Raw genomic sequence first — 16120 nt, 5'->3', positions numbered from 1 at the left:
ACTGGCATTATCATGGCCTAGCTCAGCAATGAAGACTTTTAATGTGAAGTTTTGATCAAATGAGTTTCAAGAGCAACAATTCATAGAGACACACAAGCTGATCTGCATTTTAAGAAATACATTCTTACAGGTTTCTTTAACTTCTTCCTGAAGTAGTCGTATTTCTGCTTGAACTCTCTGGAGTAGGGAACAGCCTGCACAGTGAAAAGAGAACACACACGTACACATGAAATGTTGAGGTCAAAATGTTATGAAAATCCTCATTAGGGATCAGCTAATACTTTTATTTTAAAGATTGGATAGGGAGGCTGGCAGCAAAGGAGGGAGAACAATTATGTCCCGCTGTACAGCGAATAACAAGAAGATTTTGTTTGTTAAGTAACAACCACAGAGACAAATCGAAATTGAATCCATGAAGGTACAATGTTTTAGCAGAGGAGGAAACTACTCACAGGTCCTGTGATAGCTGGACTCTGCAGTCGAGGGTCCTCCCACTGCGTGTTCTTTGTATCTGGATGATGCAAACAAATAAAATGTTAAGACATAGACGAGACTACAGTGAAATTGTCAATTCACCGATTACTCATTCGAAGAATCTGACATTTTCATCTTCTAAAAGTGAACATTTGAAGGTGTTTCTCTGCTTTCACATGATTATACTTGTTACTTGTATTTATTTGCATTTAGGACTCAAAAAGAAGTCTGACGAGCATAGAATCTGAGACAAATACACAAGTAAAGAGCACTTACTCAAAGAAATCAACAAAAATAAAGAAAAATAAGTTGTGGGCATAATGAAATAAATACATTAAGATTTAAATTAACTTGCCTCCACACGATAACGTACAGAAAGACAGTGAATGATTGCAATAACACAAAGAGAGGGAGTAGATAAAGTAGGATGCATCCTCTTACTGTGGTCAATGTAGAAAGTGCGTCCGTCTGTGTGAACTCTTTCCTCCCATCCAGGCTGAAAAAAAGGACCACGGGGAAGAAGAGTGAGGAAAAAGCCACCATCACCATTGCACAACACTTTTTAATAGGCCATGCTCAAATAGTAACTTAAATCCCCCCCTTTCTTTGAATTTATTGACTTTGATTGAACTTGATGCCCAGTCAATGAACACTGCCGCAAGACAAGCTCAATCAACCAAAACAAGAGGGCTGAAAGGATTTTCTCTCCTATTTGAGTCAGGTCTGAGACAGCAGCAAGGCAAGGATTATGATGACAACATTAAGCTTAACCACCACTACCAGTTCAAACCAGCACACCACTACTGACACATTGACCACACCATACAGCATCACAGGCCACACACACTCGTACGGCAACAGCAATCAGGCAAATAATGGAGTCACAGTAGATTGAAAGTCAAGAGGGTGGGGAAAGAGGTCTGACGATCTATCAAACAGTGTCCCTGCATTATGTATCTATACAATATGTGTGTTTCAAACTGTGTGTGGGAGCACCAGATCAAATAACTGATAAACATGCAGAAAAAAACAGCACGTTCCTTCTGTCGAACAGTTTCTTTTGTTTCCTCCAATGCTCCATCTGCTTGATTAAACCATGTTTCCTTCCTTAGGTCCCTCCTAAATAAATGCTCCTCTCCTAACAAATATCCACTGCATTTCACTTTGTTCCACATCCCCAACTAGTCCATCTGTGTCTCAGACACTGATACAAGTACACAGGGATGGAGCAGTCACTGGGATCCCAGGAATGGTGGTGGACCCCTGGTGTTAAACATTAACAGACGAAGGGTGATGATGGTTGTGCAGGGAGGGAGCACAGAAAAGGGGAAGTAGTGGGGTAATTTATTGTAAATTGATGAAAAGGAAGATAGGTACTGTCCACCCATGCTGGTCATGAGAGAGAGAGAGAGAAAGAGAGAGAAAGAGAGAGAAAGACAGGAGGGGGGGGGGGGGTTGTGCAAGGCTGTCTGCAGGCATTTGACCGGACCGGACCAGACCAGGGAGGTAAGACAGCAGGCAGAGGGAGGGAGGCACCAACCAACCTCCTCTGGTAGGTTCTGCCAAACAGACATGGCCAGGTGTAGAAGTAGCATAAAGATCCACCAGAATGGAGTGAAAGAGAAAAGAGGGGGAGAGAAAGAGAGAGAACACACACACATGCACACACACCACACAAGGCTGTGAGATGTACAAAACCCATTAAGCTATTATTTGACATCTAGCTATAGCAATGATTGAACCACCTGTTAGGAGTGTGTCTTTGTCACATAGATAATAGTGCAGGTTTTCACCAGCTAATTTGGAATTATCACAGCCCCCAAATCTGCTTTCTTACCCATGCTGGCTGCTTTCTCCTAGTCTAAAAAGGAAATGTCACAATACAATGTGATCATATGCCTCATATTCTACAGCAAAACCACAGTCATATACTTCACATCAAATATATACACTGACTGTGTGTATACAATATAGAACACACTGGTAATGGCGGTTGTGAATGAGAAAACAAAGTTATGCGTGTTAGTAGTTTGTAGGTTAAATGAGTAGTTGGTGTAATTGTGACTGTACTTACAGGAAGAGGACCAAGGTCACCAGGCTCCATCGAGCTCTTACTCCTCATATGGACTGGATATTTCAATCTGGGATCCTCCTAATTGTTGAGCAGAGAATTAGAAGGAATGAAACCAAAGTTTAATGGGACAAAGATTTACAGTTGTCCCTCGCTATAACACGTTTCACCTTTCGCGGCCTCGCAGTGTCTCTGACTTTTTTTTGTGCAATTTCGCATGCTTTTTTTTTTACAGTGTATGAGCGCACATTGTGTTTAGCGTCCTCCGCTACAGCGGAGCTGCGCCAGGACGAAGAGGCTGTGGCATGGTCAGAGGAAGTGTGAAATACACACGAGTCAGTATTAATAATTTCCTATGTGTTTAACCTCATAGGTTGATCATTCAAATTAAATTTGTTATTTCTAAAAAGTCATCATATGTATTTATAGGAAAAAGTTTATATTTGTATTTCTCAAATAAATGTTTGAGCCGGAAAACAGGTTTTGATCTTTGGTTTCATACTATAATACTGTACTTATGTTTTAAAATCTACAAAGGTTTGAACTTTGAGAGTGTTTAAACAAGAGAGAAATGTGAGAAAATGTTAATTCCTATAAAGTGTGTGAAAACAATATAAAGTGTGTGGTTACAGCCTTAATAATAATAATTGTAAAAAATAAAGCTAACTACTTCGCTGATTTCGCCGTTTGCTTGTTATTTTCATAACATAACCTCCACAATAAACAAGGGACCACAGAATTTTCTTTTTTTAAGAAGGTATGGTAATTAAAGAAATGAAACTGTGAAGTGTGATTCTGCTCTCAAAAGTTACATTTTCTGATGTAATGAATCCTAAAAAAAGATGTTAAAAAACTTGACTATCACCCCACCAGGTGTCACTAAAAGACCCAGTAAAATGAACAGTTACCACTGCCCTAGATTTCAAGGCAAGGTGAAATTCAGTTATTTTAGTCAGTTATGTCTCTTATGTTTTGTTTTTTTGTCTTTCACATCCAGACAAACAATAAAACATTGTCTATTATTCGTACATAATTAAAAAAAAATAAGAAAGTAACATCACTCAAACTAAAATGACAAATTAGCTCACCCAAGTGGTTACTCTGCTGTTATGGTCGATGAAGAAAGGCCGTCCATTGGGGGCTATCCTCATCTCCCAACCTGGAGGCAGAAAGCTCTGCTGTGCCTTGTGTTGTGACTTGGGGGAACTGTATGGGGACGGCTGGGGAGACTGGGGATTTGAGAATGTGTCCTTCACAGCCCTCCGTACCTGAATATTGTTGGCTCCCTAGAATCATGAACAAAAAAGAAATTAAGTACAATATAAGCAGTCTAACTAAAATACAAAGAGGTGAAAGAAGCTGTGATCATGAGTGCAACGATGGAGACCAATCCTCTAAAAGTTGCCTCCATATTCTGTTAGAAAGCTGAAAAAGATGAGAACAGAAAACCATCTTCACCCCAGTACCATGACTGAGAAAGCTGGAAATAAACTTGTATAAACAATGTGGAGACAGGTGCACCATTGCAACATTTTCTTTTTACCAATTCTCAGGCTGCTGCTTCTGATATTTCATGGTACAAATTTTCACACTGCAATCTGTTCCCCAAATGGCATCCAATTCCAAGATCATGCAATGCAACAAAAACATAGCGAAGCTCATGGTACTGTCATTTAGAAGTTTGGAAAAAACACTTTTGACACATTATGGACTAAAGAACTGATTGATATATCTAGAAAAATAAGAGCATTCATCATAGACATCATGAAAATCATTGTTAACTGCTTCCCTACATCTGACTAAAGTTGCAGAGTGTTCCCACCACATCACATTGTTATTTTAGTAGTAATTATCACTGACTGATAAGATTGTTAACACCAGAACAAGACTTAATGAAGACACAGACCTTCCACCTCTTTCGTAAGTGGTAATTACACCTTTCTGCTTCTGATTTAGTTGTAAAGACACACACACACACACACACACACCTTAATTAAACAACCTGCAGGTCTCCATCAGCTAGTTTTTGTTCAAGGACAAGATCACATACAATTCGATCCAAATTACCCTCAATTCTTACTTCATTATAGAATAAAGAAAACGATTGCTCAATTCAAAACGTTGACATTTCGGTGGAATAAGTTGTGTATAACTATTACTATTACTACCTACATACATACATCATCTGATTCGTCTGAATATTAAATCCCTAAATCGAGACTTTCAGTTTTTGGATATCGTTGCCCTCGCCAGCACTCTCGCATGTTTTACAAAGCGGGTCTCTGCGAGAAAACAATTCCAGGAATTTAGTGCATTGTGACGTCCCAATGAGCGCGGGAGTCAACATCGTGTGTTTTATCTCCTGCACTTAGACTGAGGAGGACCACAAAAACATGAGTGATCTTTTTTTCACACTTTTGCCGACCGATAGGAACTCCAATCTCAAATACTCATTAGTATGTAGTTTATAAACACAGTTATAAATGTTTTACTCATGTACACTCAAGTGTTGGCATGTACTGAGTGACTGCTGGACACACAGAGAAGGTGAGAGAGCAGTCGCTTGTAAGTCGATCAAAGAGCTCGTTTGTTGGAGGTGGATGCTGATTGGCTGCTTGAGTACAGCAGCTGTTTGGACACTGTTCCTCAGCTGATAGCATATGTAAAATATTTATAACTGTGTTTATGAACTACATACTAATGAGTATTCATGCATTATAAATGATGAATTCAATATTTATAAATGTTTAACTAATGCCGATAGCGTGTACTTATTATAAAGTGTTACCCTGCCAAACTGTTTTAATTGTTTTTCTCATAACAGTGACAACAACAAAAGATCTATTATATCTTTATAAATCCTTCTTCATAGTATCAAATCTATTATGAAAAGCGAAGGATGACTTTAAGAATAAAATGCCATGATGTATAATTTAAATCTTGAAATGTTACCTATGAAACATTTTGTGTTATAAAATAGCCTCCGAGTTTGAGAACATTTAGTTCCCAAGGTCAGTATGAGGATTTAGATTTCCTCAGGTTTGCTTTTGCAAATTATACAATCTTTTGGGACCCGTGATTGGCTTAAATTATTCATTCAGCGGTAACTGGATAAATCTACCGTCCTGAATTTTCCACATTAGCTCTGGCATGTTATTTGCTTTAAAACACTGCACTGCAGAATGAAACACCGACTGCACTGCTAGTTCAACGAAGAGCTGCTTTAGTGCTCAGTCATCAGCTCAAGAGGAAACAAACAGCAGGAAGACGATAGAGAGATGAAAATGAGGGATGATGAGAAAAGACAAAAGGTGACATTAATATTTCCTTATATATCCTATATCTGTCCTATATATCTGAAGATAATAATTCTTTAACAAAAATAAAATGTGGTAGAGAAAAGATTGGAGAAAAAAGAAGACAGAAATAAGTTCCCCTCCATTAAAATAAAGGAAAGAGATATGGGCAGGTGGATCAATCTCACCTCTAAGGGGGTGGAAAGGGTGACAGTAGGGGAGCTGAGGCTACGAGGTCGTCGGACTTGGGGCTCATGGAGGTGGTTGTTGGAGGCATTGGAGGAGGAGGAGGGGGTAGATGTGGGTGTCAGGGCCGAGGCTCCTCCCGATGCTGATGCTGCTGCTGATGTGCTGGCTCCGTCTTCAGTCAACTGTCAGTAAGAAAGCACTTTTGAGGTTAAAAGAGGGTTTGGAATGAGGAAAATTAAGCTGTTTGGTGAAAGAAAACAAACAGTCGCCATCATACTGTAATCATTTGTCAGTGTTCTCTGCTATGTAATAACAGAAATAGATGTGGTCAGACAGACGGATGAACAGGTATAACCTGACCAGCAGTTCTGTGATTACAGCAGAAACAGAGAGAGGGATTTGGAAGAGGACAGACGTAAGCATTAACCATAACTTGAATCACAAGTAGGCACTACCAGAGGAAGAAAAGTGGAAATACAGGTTGAAATGAGAAAAGGGAGAGAAAAGTGATGATTTCCGTTAGAAGACGTAACCTTTGCAGAGCTGTACTTCATCAAGATTGTAAAACAAAATGCTAGACAGGAGAAGGAAGATGTGCAACAAAGTTGGACAGAATAGGAAACTGGTCCGCTGGTAAGACAGAATAAGACATGTTGAATTTACACACTCTTTCTATCATTCTTTATGGTTACACAGAAGAGAAACGTGTGGGGAAAACTTGTGGAGGAGGAGGTACATTGCACAGGCCTAGGCCATGAATGGGCCAAGGAGAAGTCCAGTCCCATCATGCATAGCAAGAGAGTCCAGCCTGACTGTCAGGTACCCTTCACACCTGCAGTACCTGCAAAATTGGCCTAGTCCAGGTTGTGGTGCGGTTGTTATGGTTGACGTAATAAGTTCTTCCTTTGGTGTCCTTCCTCTCCTCCCATCCAGGGGGCAGCCCAGGGGTGGTCAAGGTGTACGCAGTCGACGAGGGAGACTGGCCAAGTGTAGAGAGAGAGCAAAGCAAAGACAACTAATCAGTACAGACCAATTTAATGGACATGTAGAGGGAATCTTTGTGATATTTTAAAAGGATTGGTAAATTACAGCCTGTGTGAGAGCACAGACACTTGTGTTTTCAGTAACAGGTTTTAACAATTATAAATTGGTCAAGAAGAGTAAATGTGAAACAAAAGTAAAACAACACTGGAGGAAATAAGTGAACGTTCATACACAAAAAAAAACAAAAAACACTTCTACTAAAATGAGCATCACGGGGGAAAAGAGTGGATCATTACTGCTCTGGGTGAAACATTAACAGTTTGTTGCATCAAGATAAGTCAACCAACTTCCACTGTAACATTAAAATGCACAGCACCAGAGAACATTGGACACATTTTATAATACTGCTTTATGGCTTTATGTCATCATTACTTAATACTATATTGATTACCAGGTTGCAGGACCAAATACAACATACACACAAACGTACCACACCACTGGATACCACATACGTTGGGACAGTTGCTAGTTTATTTAGGAAATTCAATAAAATCACTGAAGAAATCATTGAACTAATCAACAGCTTCATCATCAGTTCATTTTAAACACCTGCCAGAATGGATGTGCATTTTTATGCATCACTCCATTTGTTAGACATTATGTTAGTATGTTATGGAAATGTGTTTAATACGATTTTGTCCTCTTGAGTAGTGATCTGTTCAAAAATGTTGATGACTGATGGCAAAGAACGGGAGAAAGAGAGAAAATGCGCACACGGTATATAAACATATATATATATATATATATATATATATATATATATATACATATATATATATACATATATATATATACATATATATATATACCTGTGAGGCTTTCTATCGCAATGATGAATCATGACTGAGTTTGTACTGTATATAAACTGAAATATTACCATAGACTCCTCACCACCTGAGACTGTTTGAGCTCTTGTCCTTCTGGATTGGGAATTCTGCTGGTGGTAGACAACAGTGGAAGATTTAGTTCACATTATGTCATGTTTTCATTGCCAAGGTAGAATTAAAGAGCAGGAGAGAGTGTGCAGGCAGCAGTGAGGAGTGAAGAAACAGGGGGGCATTTCAATTTCAAAGAAGGTAAGTAGTGAGAAACAAGAGGAGTCTTGTGATTTTGGACCTTGGTGAGAAAGTGACAGGGAATATTGAAAAATAAAAAGAGGACACCGACTGAAGTTTGCAGCAGGAAGAAAACTACTGCTGTTGTACAGTTGCTTGACATGGGTTAAATAAAAGTTTTAGGACTGTCCCATCGGTATGTTTTGGAAAGTAAATCAACTTTATATTACAACAAAGGGAAAAAAAACAAGCAGAAGCAGCAGCAATTCCTGTCTCGAATTGTCCTGTAAGATAAAATGCACAGATTTGTTTCACAGTTTCGAACAGTTAGAGTAATCCCAAGTGAATGCAGTATCTTTATGATCCACCCAAATAGAAAATCACACACGACAAAGCACAAATAACAATCTGAATTTGAAGAGAAAGAATTCAAACATTAAGTGTTAATAACAGAAGTGTTAAATTCACCCAAACACTGCATAAGACACTGGGAGATGACAATGTAAAGATGGTTCACCTACCAATTGTTCCATTTATTCCAAACTACATTACTTTGAAGACATTTTGAAATTGAATGTAATCTACATTTGTTTTCACAACACCAATAGGAACAAATGGAAAAGTGAGCAGGAATTACTTGGTGAATGAAAACCACAACTCTGTTAAGAGAGGAACATCTCAATGCAGCACAGTGGTCACCAAGTATGATGTGATTCTGTTGTAATGATGGAAATGATATACCTTTAAATATATTCATTCATACAAGCACGGACAGCCGGTCTCAAACATAATCTAGTTATAATTCATCCCTGGTAAATCAGGAATAAGAACACCAAGTGTGTACAAATTGCTTTCAGTCTTTATATAACTAACACTACTATACTATATATACATCAAGAGGAGAACGTGTGTATTTTGGCTTTAGAAAGTCAAGCTCTATGCTGTGACTCAGATGCATTACAAGCATCTGATTCAGATTTTGTGACAAACTACTGTGATCCTGTTCTTAATATTATTTCCCTGCCACTGGTTTCAACTGATGATCAAGCTGTTGGAGCCACTGTTTTAAACCAACACGAGCAAGTGACTCACAAAGAGCAAAAAGCAGTCGAGGGAGGGAAGAAAGAGGTGTGAAATTCTGACAGAGGCACAAAGAAAGGGATGAACAAGAAAACTGAAGTGCAAGCAGGAAAGAGAGGTTTGGAGTCAGTGCCACTTGCATAATACGAGTTAGTGGAAATTTTAAGAGGAGCAACAAAGGTGATGATTTCATTGTGCAGTACACCAACAGCACTGAGACATGCCAACAGAGATGAGGTAAGTGTCACACCAACACAAACCTGCTACAGAAATCAGAGCACAGAGAAAAGGACGTTCACCACACAGAAAGTAAAGTTACAAGGAAAGCCAGGAAGTCAAAGAAGAAAGAGGGAAGGAGAAGGGGAAAGTGTGGCAGTTGAGAAATATGTACCATAAGAGGAGGAGCTTGGGCTTGATCACTGACGCCATCTGTCATACTAGAGGAACGGAGTCTGCTTGACAGCTGGCTCTGTTGAAAACCAAAGAGAGCAAATAAAGATTTAAAAAAAAAAAAAACTTAATAGTATGCATTGCATGCAAGTAGTTTCAGTGAAGCAAAACACAGTGTTTAAGTCTCACCAGAGCAGAGCTTGGCCCTGCCACTTCGCCATTGGTATCAGAAGAGAACGACAGCCTAAGATTCAAATCTTCCGCAAACTCTTGGGCGACAGGTGTCGATGGGGGTAGCGGTGTCAAGGCGGAGGAGGGGCCGGGAAGAGACGGGGATGAGCAGTCATTCGGATCTTCTTCTGTGATGAGCTCCCAGGACTATAAGAGTAACAAGTAGATTGAAGCAGCCATGAAACAACATATAAGTAACCTCATTACTGGAGACAAGTGTGGCTCAGAGTGTGTTTGTGGGTGTACTACATGCATGTACATGTTCCTCTCTCACATTGTCCATGTCCCTGGGTTCCAGGTGCTCATTCTCTAGGTCTTCGCTGATATGGCGTCTCGATCGGAAAACGCGGTGTGCTTCCTGATTGATCTGCCGCTGCTGATTGTCACTCTCCGTCTCGGAAATCACATCTCTGAGAAAAAAGAAGGGACTTCATATCGTTACTAAGTCACAAAAATGGATAACATACAATGAAGCCAAATGGCAGTAGTTGCATTAGTTCTACATAGAAAAGGTTAAAACAGTCATTAGTTAATGCGGTATTCCTAAAGTATTAGAAATATTGGCTAAAAATTGATTATTTCACTTTAAAGTAATGTTTATTTTTTATTTAGGAAGAAAGACATTGGATGTACATGTTGGAGGGCCGTTTCCACTGTGTACTGCGGTTGTTGTGGTTGACGTAGTAGGTGCGTCCCAGGTTGTCCACCTTCTCTTCCCAGCCTGGAGGCAATGGGGGCAAGAGCTGCTGTGGTCTCTGGGAGCCTGAGTCTGCAGACTCATCCCAGCCCTGAAAGATAAAATGTGTTTTTCTTGGTATTCCAGTAGGCTGGTCTGACATAGTACAAGCATTAGAAAAAGTGTCTGTTCACAACAGGATTAAAGCATGGAAATGCATTAAGAGGTTAAATTCATTTGTGGCTGGTTAATGTTCTTTTCTGAGTGCTGTGTTGTGGTTTGAAATGTTTTTGTTAGCATTTACTAGCGTTTTATTTTTGTCCGGCCGGATGGGATATCGCTCACCACAAGATCTTTGACTAAGGCTCTATGAGCTAGCGTTGGTATACAAGTGCTACGAACAAAATAGACTAATTCAAACCATCTTTTAGGACAGATATACAGGGAGAGTGGCTGCAAAAACAGTGCATTTTCCAAGCTAGCATCACTTTTGTCCTTTTCAAACAGACAAAAATCCAGAGGGTGAAATTAGGATATTTAACAGTCATATTCATATTCATATTCTGCTTGCTCAAAGAAAGTCATGCCATGAAGCTTTTCACCATGTGTACAAAAAAACTGTTATGCACTCTTAAACAATCCATATTAAAGCTGCACTTTATACACATGGATGAACATAGATAGAGTAAAAGAGGAGAAGCTCCTATTTCTCCAAATAGCAGACTGAACAGTAAATGTTTTTTCCAGACCCTGACCTGGAAAAGCCTTTCACCAGATTTCTGGCAGCATCTTGGTGCCAGGATTGTTGAGAAAAGAACAAAAAGAAGAAATGTCCTTTCTCTTCTCACTCTTTGTAAAAAAAATAAAAATAAACCACACACGTTTATTTCTATCAAATTAGGACATTGACTTTCTTTGGAGATCTTTTAAACTTTATTTCCTTTTTTGCAACATCTAGAATCTGGTTTGACTTCAGGTTGTTCTGAACAGTGGTGACTTAAACATCTTACCTCAGCCTCCTCCCTTATTTCTCCACCCTCCTCCTCATGTCCTCCTTGTTTGGGGAGATAGGCCATCTTCAGACGCAGGTAACCCTTCACCCTGGACTTGTGACTGGATGATAAACAACAGTTAGAACTTTGGTCCCACTTGAAAACTGCACATTAAAAATTAAAAACTAATGGACTACACCCTCTCAGCTAATGCAAATACATACACAGTACTGTGCAAAAGTATTGGGGCCCCACCAGCTTTGTTGTTTTTATGTCTATATGTAGGACAATAACATGGTTCCACTCCAGTGAAAGAGTCAGGATTGCGCTACTGTCTAAGTGGAAGGGTAGGTCACATGAAACACTTGGTGTTTCAACCAATATGTGTTCCAATAAAGTGATTAATACATTTTACTGTATGGTCATTATACCATCACTGAAACACCCAATGTAACAGTGGTGACCTAAGACGTTTGCACATCACTGTTTGTGGGGAACTTTTCAAACTAAGTCTACATACCACACTAAACTTTGACTGAATTACAGTGAGATTATTACTTTTTCAGCCTACCACGCTCACTGATGGGGGGCAAAGAAGATGCAATTAAGATTGAGCATTTGCATTATTGGCATTTATTTTTTTAAGAATACTTGCCAAATCCTGTCTAGTAGAAACTGACCTTCTTGGCCGCAAGAGGAAGTCTTTGAATGTGTAAGGGCGTTCCATAGCCGGGTCCTCTGTCTGCAATTTAAGAGCAGGCTTATGGTGACACCAATCAATAGAATACATAAGAAAACACACATGTTGGGCAATATCAAAATATCAGACTCATGAGTATAGAGCACAGCTGCAACCCTCAGTGCAACCATTGCAGGATCGTTATGCAATTCCAAGCCTCTCTTTTTCCATAGTGAAGAGCAGAAATTTCTCAAGCCACTCACAGCTATAACCCACTGCTCTCTGACTGGGCTAAACCAAATCACACAAGCTACTCACAACCATTCTGCTATGTAACGTAACTACATCAGGCCATTTGTTTCCATATCCCAAGTAAAATTGTTCAATTGTTTTTAATGCAGTAATCACTCTGTAAGTTAAAAAAGGATGAAAGTGTTCAACTTTTGAGTTGCTGTAAAAACTGAACAACCCCTATGGGAATCAATAAAGATTCATCATTTATTAATGTGGAACAAAAGTGTCCTGAGTATTTGACAGCTCTTAAAAGCCTCACACAAGACAAATAAATATCATGTGTGACAAAAGCAAACCAAGACCTGAGTGAAGAGGCAAGTTGGTTTCACATTGTACGATCCATTAAACAGCGCTTGGAAACGTTTGAATGAGCTTAAGCTTCTATGAGACAAATGGAGCTATTAGATTGCTTCTGAGTGAGTCAGCAGGGCTAGCCTGATTCATGAAAAATAAAAAATAAAACTGGTTTCTGGGAGAAGCTAGTACAAAAAATACAGGTGATGACTAAAATAAATTCCAGTAACTATGAATAAGATGGCAATTCCTTCAACATGAATTCATGCTAACCTGATGTGCCAGACTCAATTGTTTGACTGGACAGAATCACATTTGAAAGCCCTTCACTTGCTTCACTGGGTTACTTAAAAAAACAATTAACTCATTGGCTGCCAATGACGTCTATATACGTCAATTAAAATCCAACCATTCACTGCCAATGACGTCTGATTGACGTCAGCATTGGGTACATCATTAGGTGCATTAGGACAAAATATTCACAATCCTGTCCAGCAACCTCCTCACTCAACGTGGCTCAGCTGCTACTTTATCTGCTTCTAGCTTCCATGCCCGGTGGGAGCCAACCAGAACATTAATAATTAACCCAAACACCTTTTACAGATATCTTTCTAAGCTTTGAAACTTGGCTTCTTGGAAATTTAGAGAGCAGTTTTCAACTGAGCTGCATCCGAATGGAAACACATCCAACATAAACTACCAAGCAGCAAAAGTGATTCAGCATTTTTGTTTTTAAAAGTAGTCCGCCGTTCCCAAGTGAGAGCCAGTGTGTGTGTGAATATGACAAGCATATCTTTCTTTTCCAATGACTCTGACATTAGCCCACCCTCAGGACAGCCACCATTGTTTATACTCTAGACAACCAAATGTCCATCTCTAACAAGGAGTGTGGGAACACAACAAACTATTGCCTGTGTGTCTAGCACTTCCTCACACCAAATACAGGCATGCATAAGTAGACATAAGTAGTCTTTGACAGAGCTTCACAGAGGTTAAACAGGCCTAACAAAATTCAAGATAAGAAATAGCTGACTATTCAAAACAGTAGCACAACAACAGTCAGTCTGGCCACACACAAGAACCCATACATGGTAGACGCGAATACACTTACCGGCAGATGACTGAGTGGAACATCAACCTGACCCAGGAAATCATCTCTGGTCTAGAAAGAAAAAAAAAGGAAGTCACTTTGAGCAGCTTAATTTAAAAAAAAAAGCAGCTTGTTTGTTTGGGGAACACCAACACTTGAGAAAGGAAAGCTTAGGGGGGGAAAAACCAGAGATGAAGTGAATTAATTTGAGCACCATATTGGTTCTCTGTCTGGCACCATTATTATTTTAACACCAACAAAGTGAAAGCGACATAAAAAAGACCCACATAACCTCCAGTTTTATGAATGAACATTTGTGGAAATATGAAATTGATAAATGGTCACAAAACAGTAAATGAGTAAAGTGCAACATTTTTCAGTCGAGTGTTTCATCTACACACATAAGGTGTTAATTCAGATGAGAAGAACCTGTAAACCATCAAAGAAAAAAATAACAGTCACTGCCACCAGATAGAAGCCAAATCAGCCAGACAGAGGGAGAGACAGGAAGAATGTCACAACAGGGAAGAATCTGGGCAGGTTTGCATTTAAGAAACCAGTCGATTTGTCCATCGTTTTGCCACTATGGATGCAGACTCAGAGGAAAGGAGGGTTTAAGGATGACTGAGGTAACGGTCCGCAGTCCCCAGGAGGAGCAATGATTACCTGTCCGATATGGAAAAGCCCATTCTTGGAAGACGCCTGTGTGGAACACAACTCTTTTAGACAACAGGAATAACTAATCACCATGTATATATATTCTTTTTTTTCTTTTTTCCCTTTTTTTAATTAGACCAAACACTAAAACCGAGAGCATTGGTTCATTTAGCCTAATATATATAGGAAAAGAGTGTTCTTAGTGCACTTGGAAACCATGTTGGCCTTTATCCAACCTGGAATTCAATGGTGAAAGTTACAAATTAGTAATATCAAAACATTTAATTATGATTATGAATGCACAGGCATGGAAACAGATACTTGTGAATGCCTGCGTGTTCACTCTGACGCACACATTCACCCACGCACGCACGCACGCACGCACGCACGCAATCAAAAGACATCGAACAAACAGTGAGGAATAATATTTATAGGCAACAAAACAAAAGAACCCTGGACAATGCGAGAATATTCTTTCACAGTAGTTCCCATGTGTTGATCTGTGACCTTCAGTGTGGATTTGTGAAGCTTTTTGTGTCTTTTATGGAAAAGAATCTTCATACCAGTGTACAGCACTGATGATATACTACAAACTTTATCTAGCTAGCAACAAATGAAAAAGCCTATAATGGCAGTTTCCTATGGGAAATGTGTAATCCTATGAGACATGGCTGTTGTTTTCTCATCTTAACTATAACAAGAATTTTAAGCTATGAGTATGTTTATGCAGAGGGATATAATTGCAGAGTCATCACAGGGTCACAGTTGAGTCTGCAGCTGCCTCCGAAGGCCAGGTTACACTCAGAGGGGGAGAGGGAGAGTGCCACATGGAGGAGACACAAGGAGTTCAAGCCTTGACGCATACGAAAGACACTTTTATAGCTATCTATCCTACAACATTAGAGCATAAAATAAATATTAAATGGTCTGTATTTATATAGTGCTTTTCTAGTCCACTCAAAGCTGCTTTTCACTACAGTTGTTGCCATTCACCCAGCACTATGTGCAGCGCGTTTTCTATAAACACATCTCTCATAACCATTAACGCGCTGCCAGCACAGCCATCAGGAGCAACAGGGGATTAAGTGTCTTGCCCAAGGACACATCTGCATGTAGACTTGCGGAGCAGGGAATCAAACCCACCACCTCCCAAATGAAAGATGACTCGCTGTGCCACAGAACCACCATCATAGTGTGGAAATGTTCCCACCACGTCACTTCTAACATCAATTAACAGAATAACCTACGGCGGGGCCATAGGCGGTACATGCATAAATTCATTGGAACACCAGTCATAATGACTAAGGTGGCAAACGTAGTGAACTTTGACACATAAGATCTGCTAGCAAACGTGAACACTCATTCAATCACTTGCTTCCAAATGGCATTGGGCAGAGACAAACCACCATTACACTGACCTAATAACCACATTGCATGTTTTTGGACAGTGGGAGGAGAGAGAGTACCCAGAGATAATTCAGGCAACAATGCTAGCCACTGTACTGCTGTGTGCCCCCAAACCTGAACACCGCAAGATGAAAATGAGGGGAAAAAAGTGCATGTATTGGATCATGTTTTACAACTTCAAGGAAACAGATGAAAAGACAC

General features: G+C 39.7%; 1 protein-coding gene across 3 annotated transcripts in view; it reads right to left on the bottom strand.

The window, feature by feature from the left end:
• nedd4l (NEDD4 like E3 ubiquitin protein ligase) overlaps nt 1-16120 on the bottom strand; it is a 37818-nt gene that overhangs the window by 6943 nt on the left and 14755 nt on the right. For all 3 annotated transcript variants that reach the window (XM_083892345.1, XM_083892343.1, XM_083892344.1), the window contains 13 exons: nt 13877-13927; nt 12179-12240; nt 11517-11619; nt 10464-10618; nt 10105-10240; nt 9789-9977; nt 9601-9678; nt 6030-6212; nt 3634-3831; nt 2549-2626; nt 916-970; nt 453-511; nt 129-194 (listed from right to left, as the gene is read on the bottom strand). In XM_083892345.1, the coding sequence (XP_083748471.1) occupies nt 129-194; nt 453-511; nt 916-970; nt 2549-2626; nt 3634-3831; nt 6030-6212; nt 9601-9678; nt 9789-9977; nt 10105-10240; nt 10464-10618; nt 11517-11619; nt 12179-12240; nt 13877-13927 (1413 nt within the window). The remainder of the gene's footprint in view (nt 1-128; nt 195-452; nt 512-915; nt 971-2548; nt 2627-3633; nt 3832-6029; nt 6213-9600; nt 9679-9788; nt 9978-10104; nt 10241-10463; nt 10619-11516; nt 11620-12178; nt 12241-13876; nt 13928-16120) is intronic.

This window comes from Microchirus variegatus (genome assembly GCF_963457635.1).
Source record: "Microchirus variegatus genome assembly, chromosome: 1".
Taxonomy (NCBI): domain Eukaryota; kingdom Metazoa; phylum Chordata; class Actinopteri; order Pleuronectiformes; family Soleidae; genus Microchirus; species Microchirus variegatus.
Note: the sequence above shows the minus strand (reverse complement) of the source record. Positions and strands in the feature narration are given on the sequence as shown.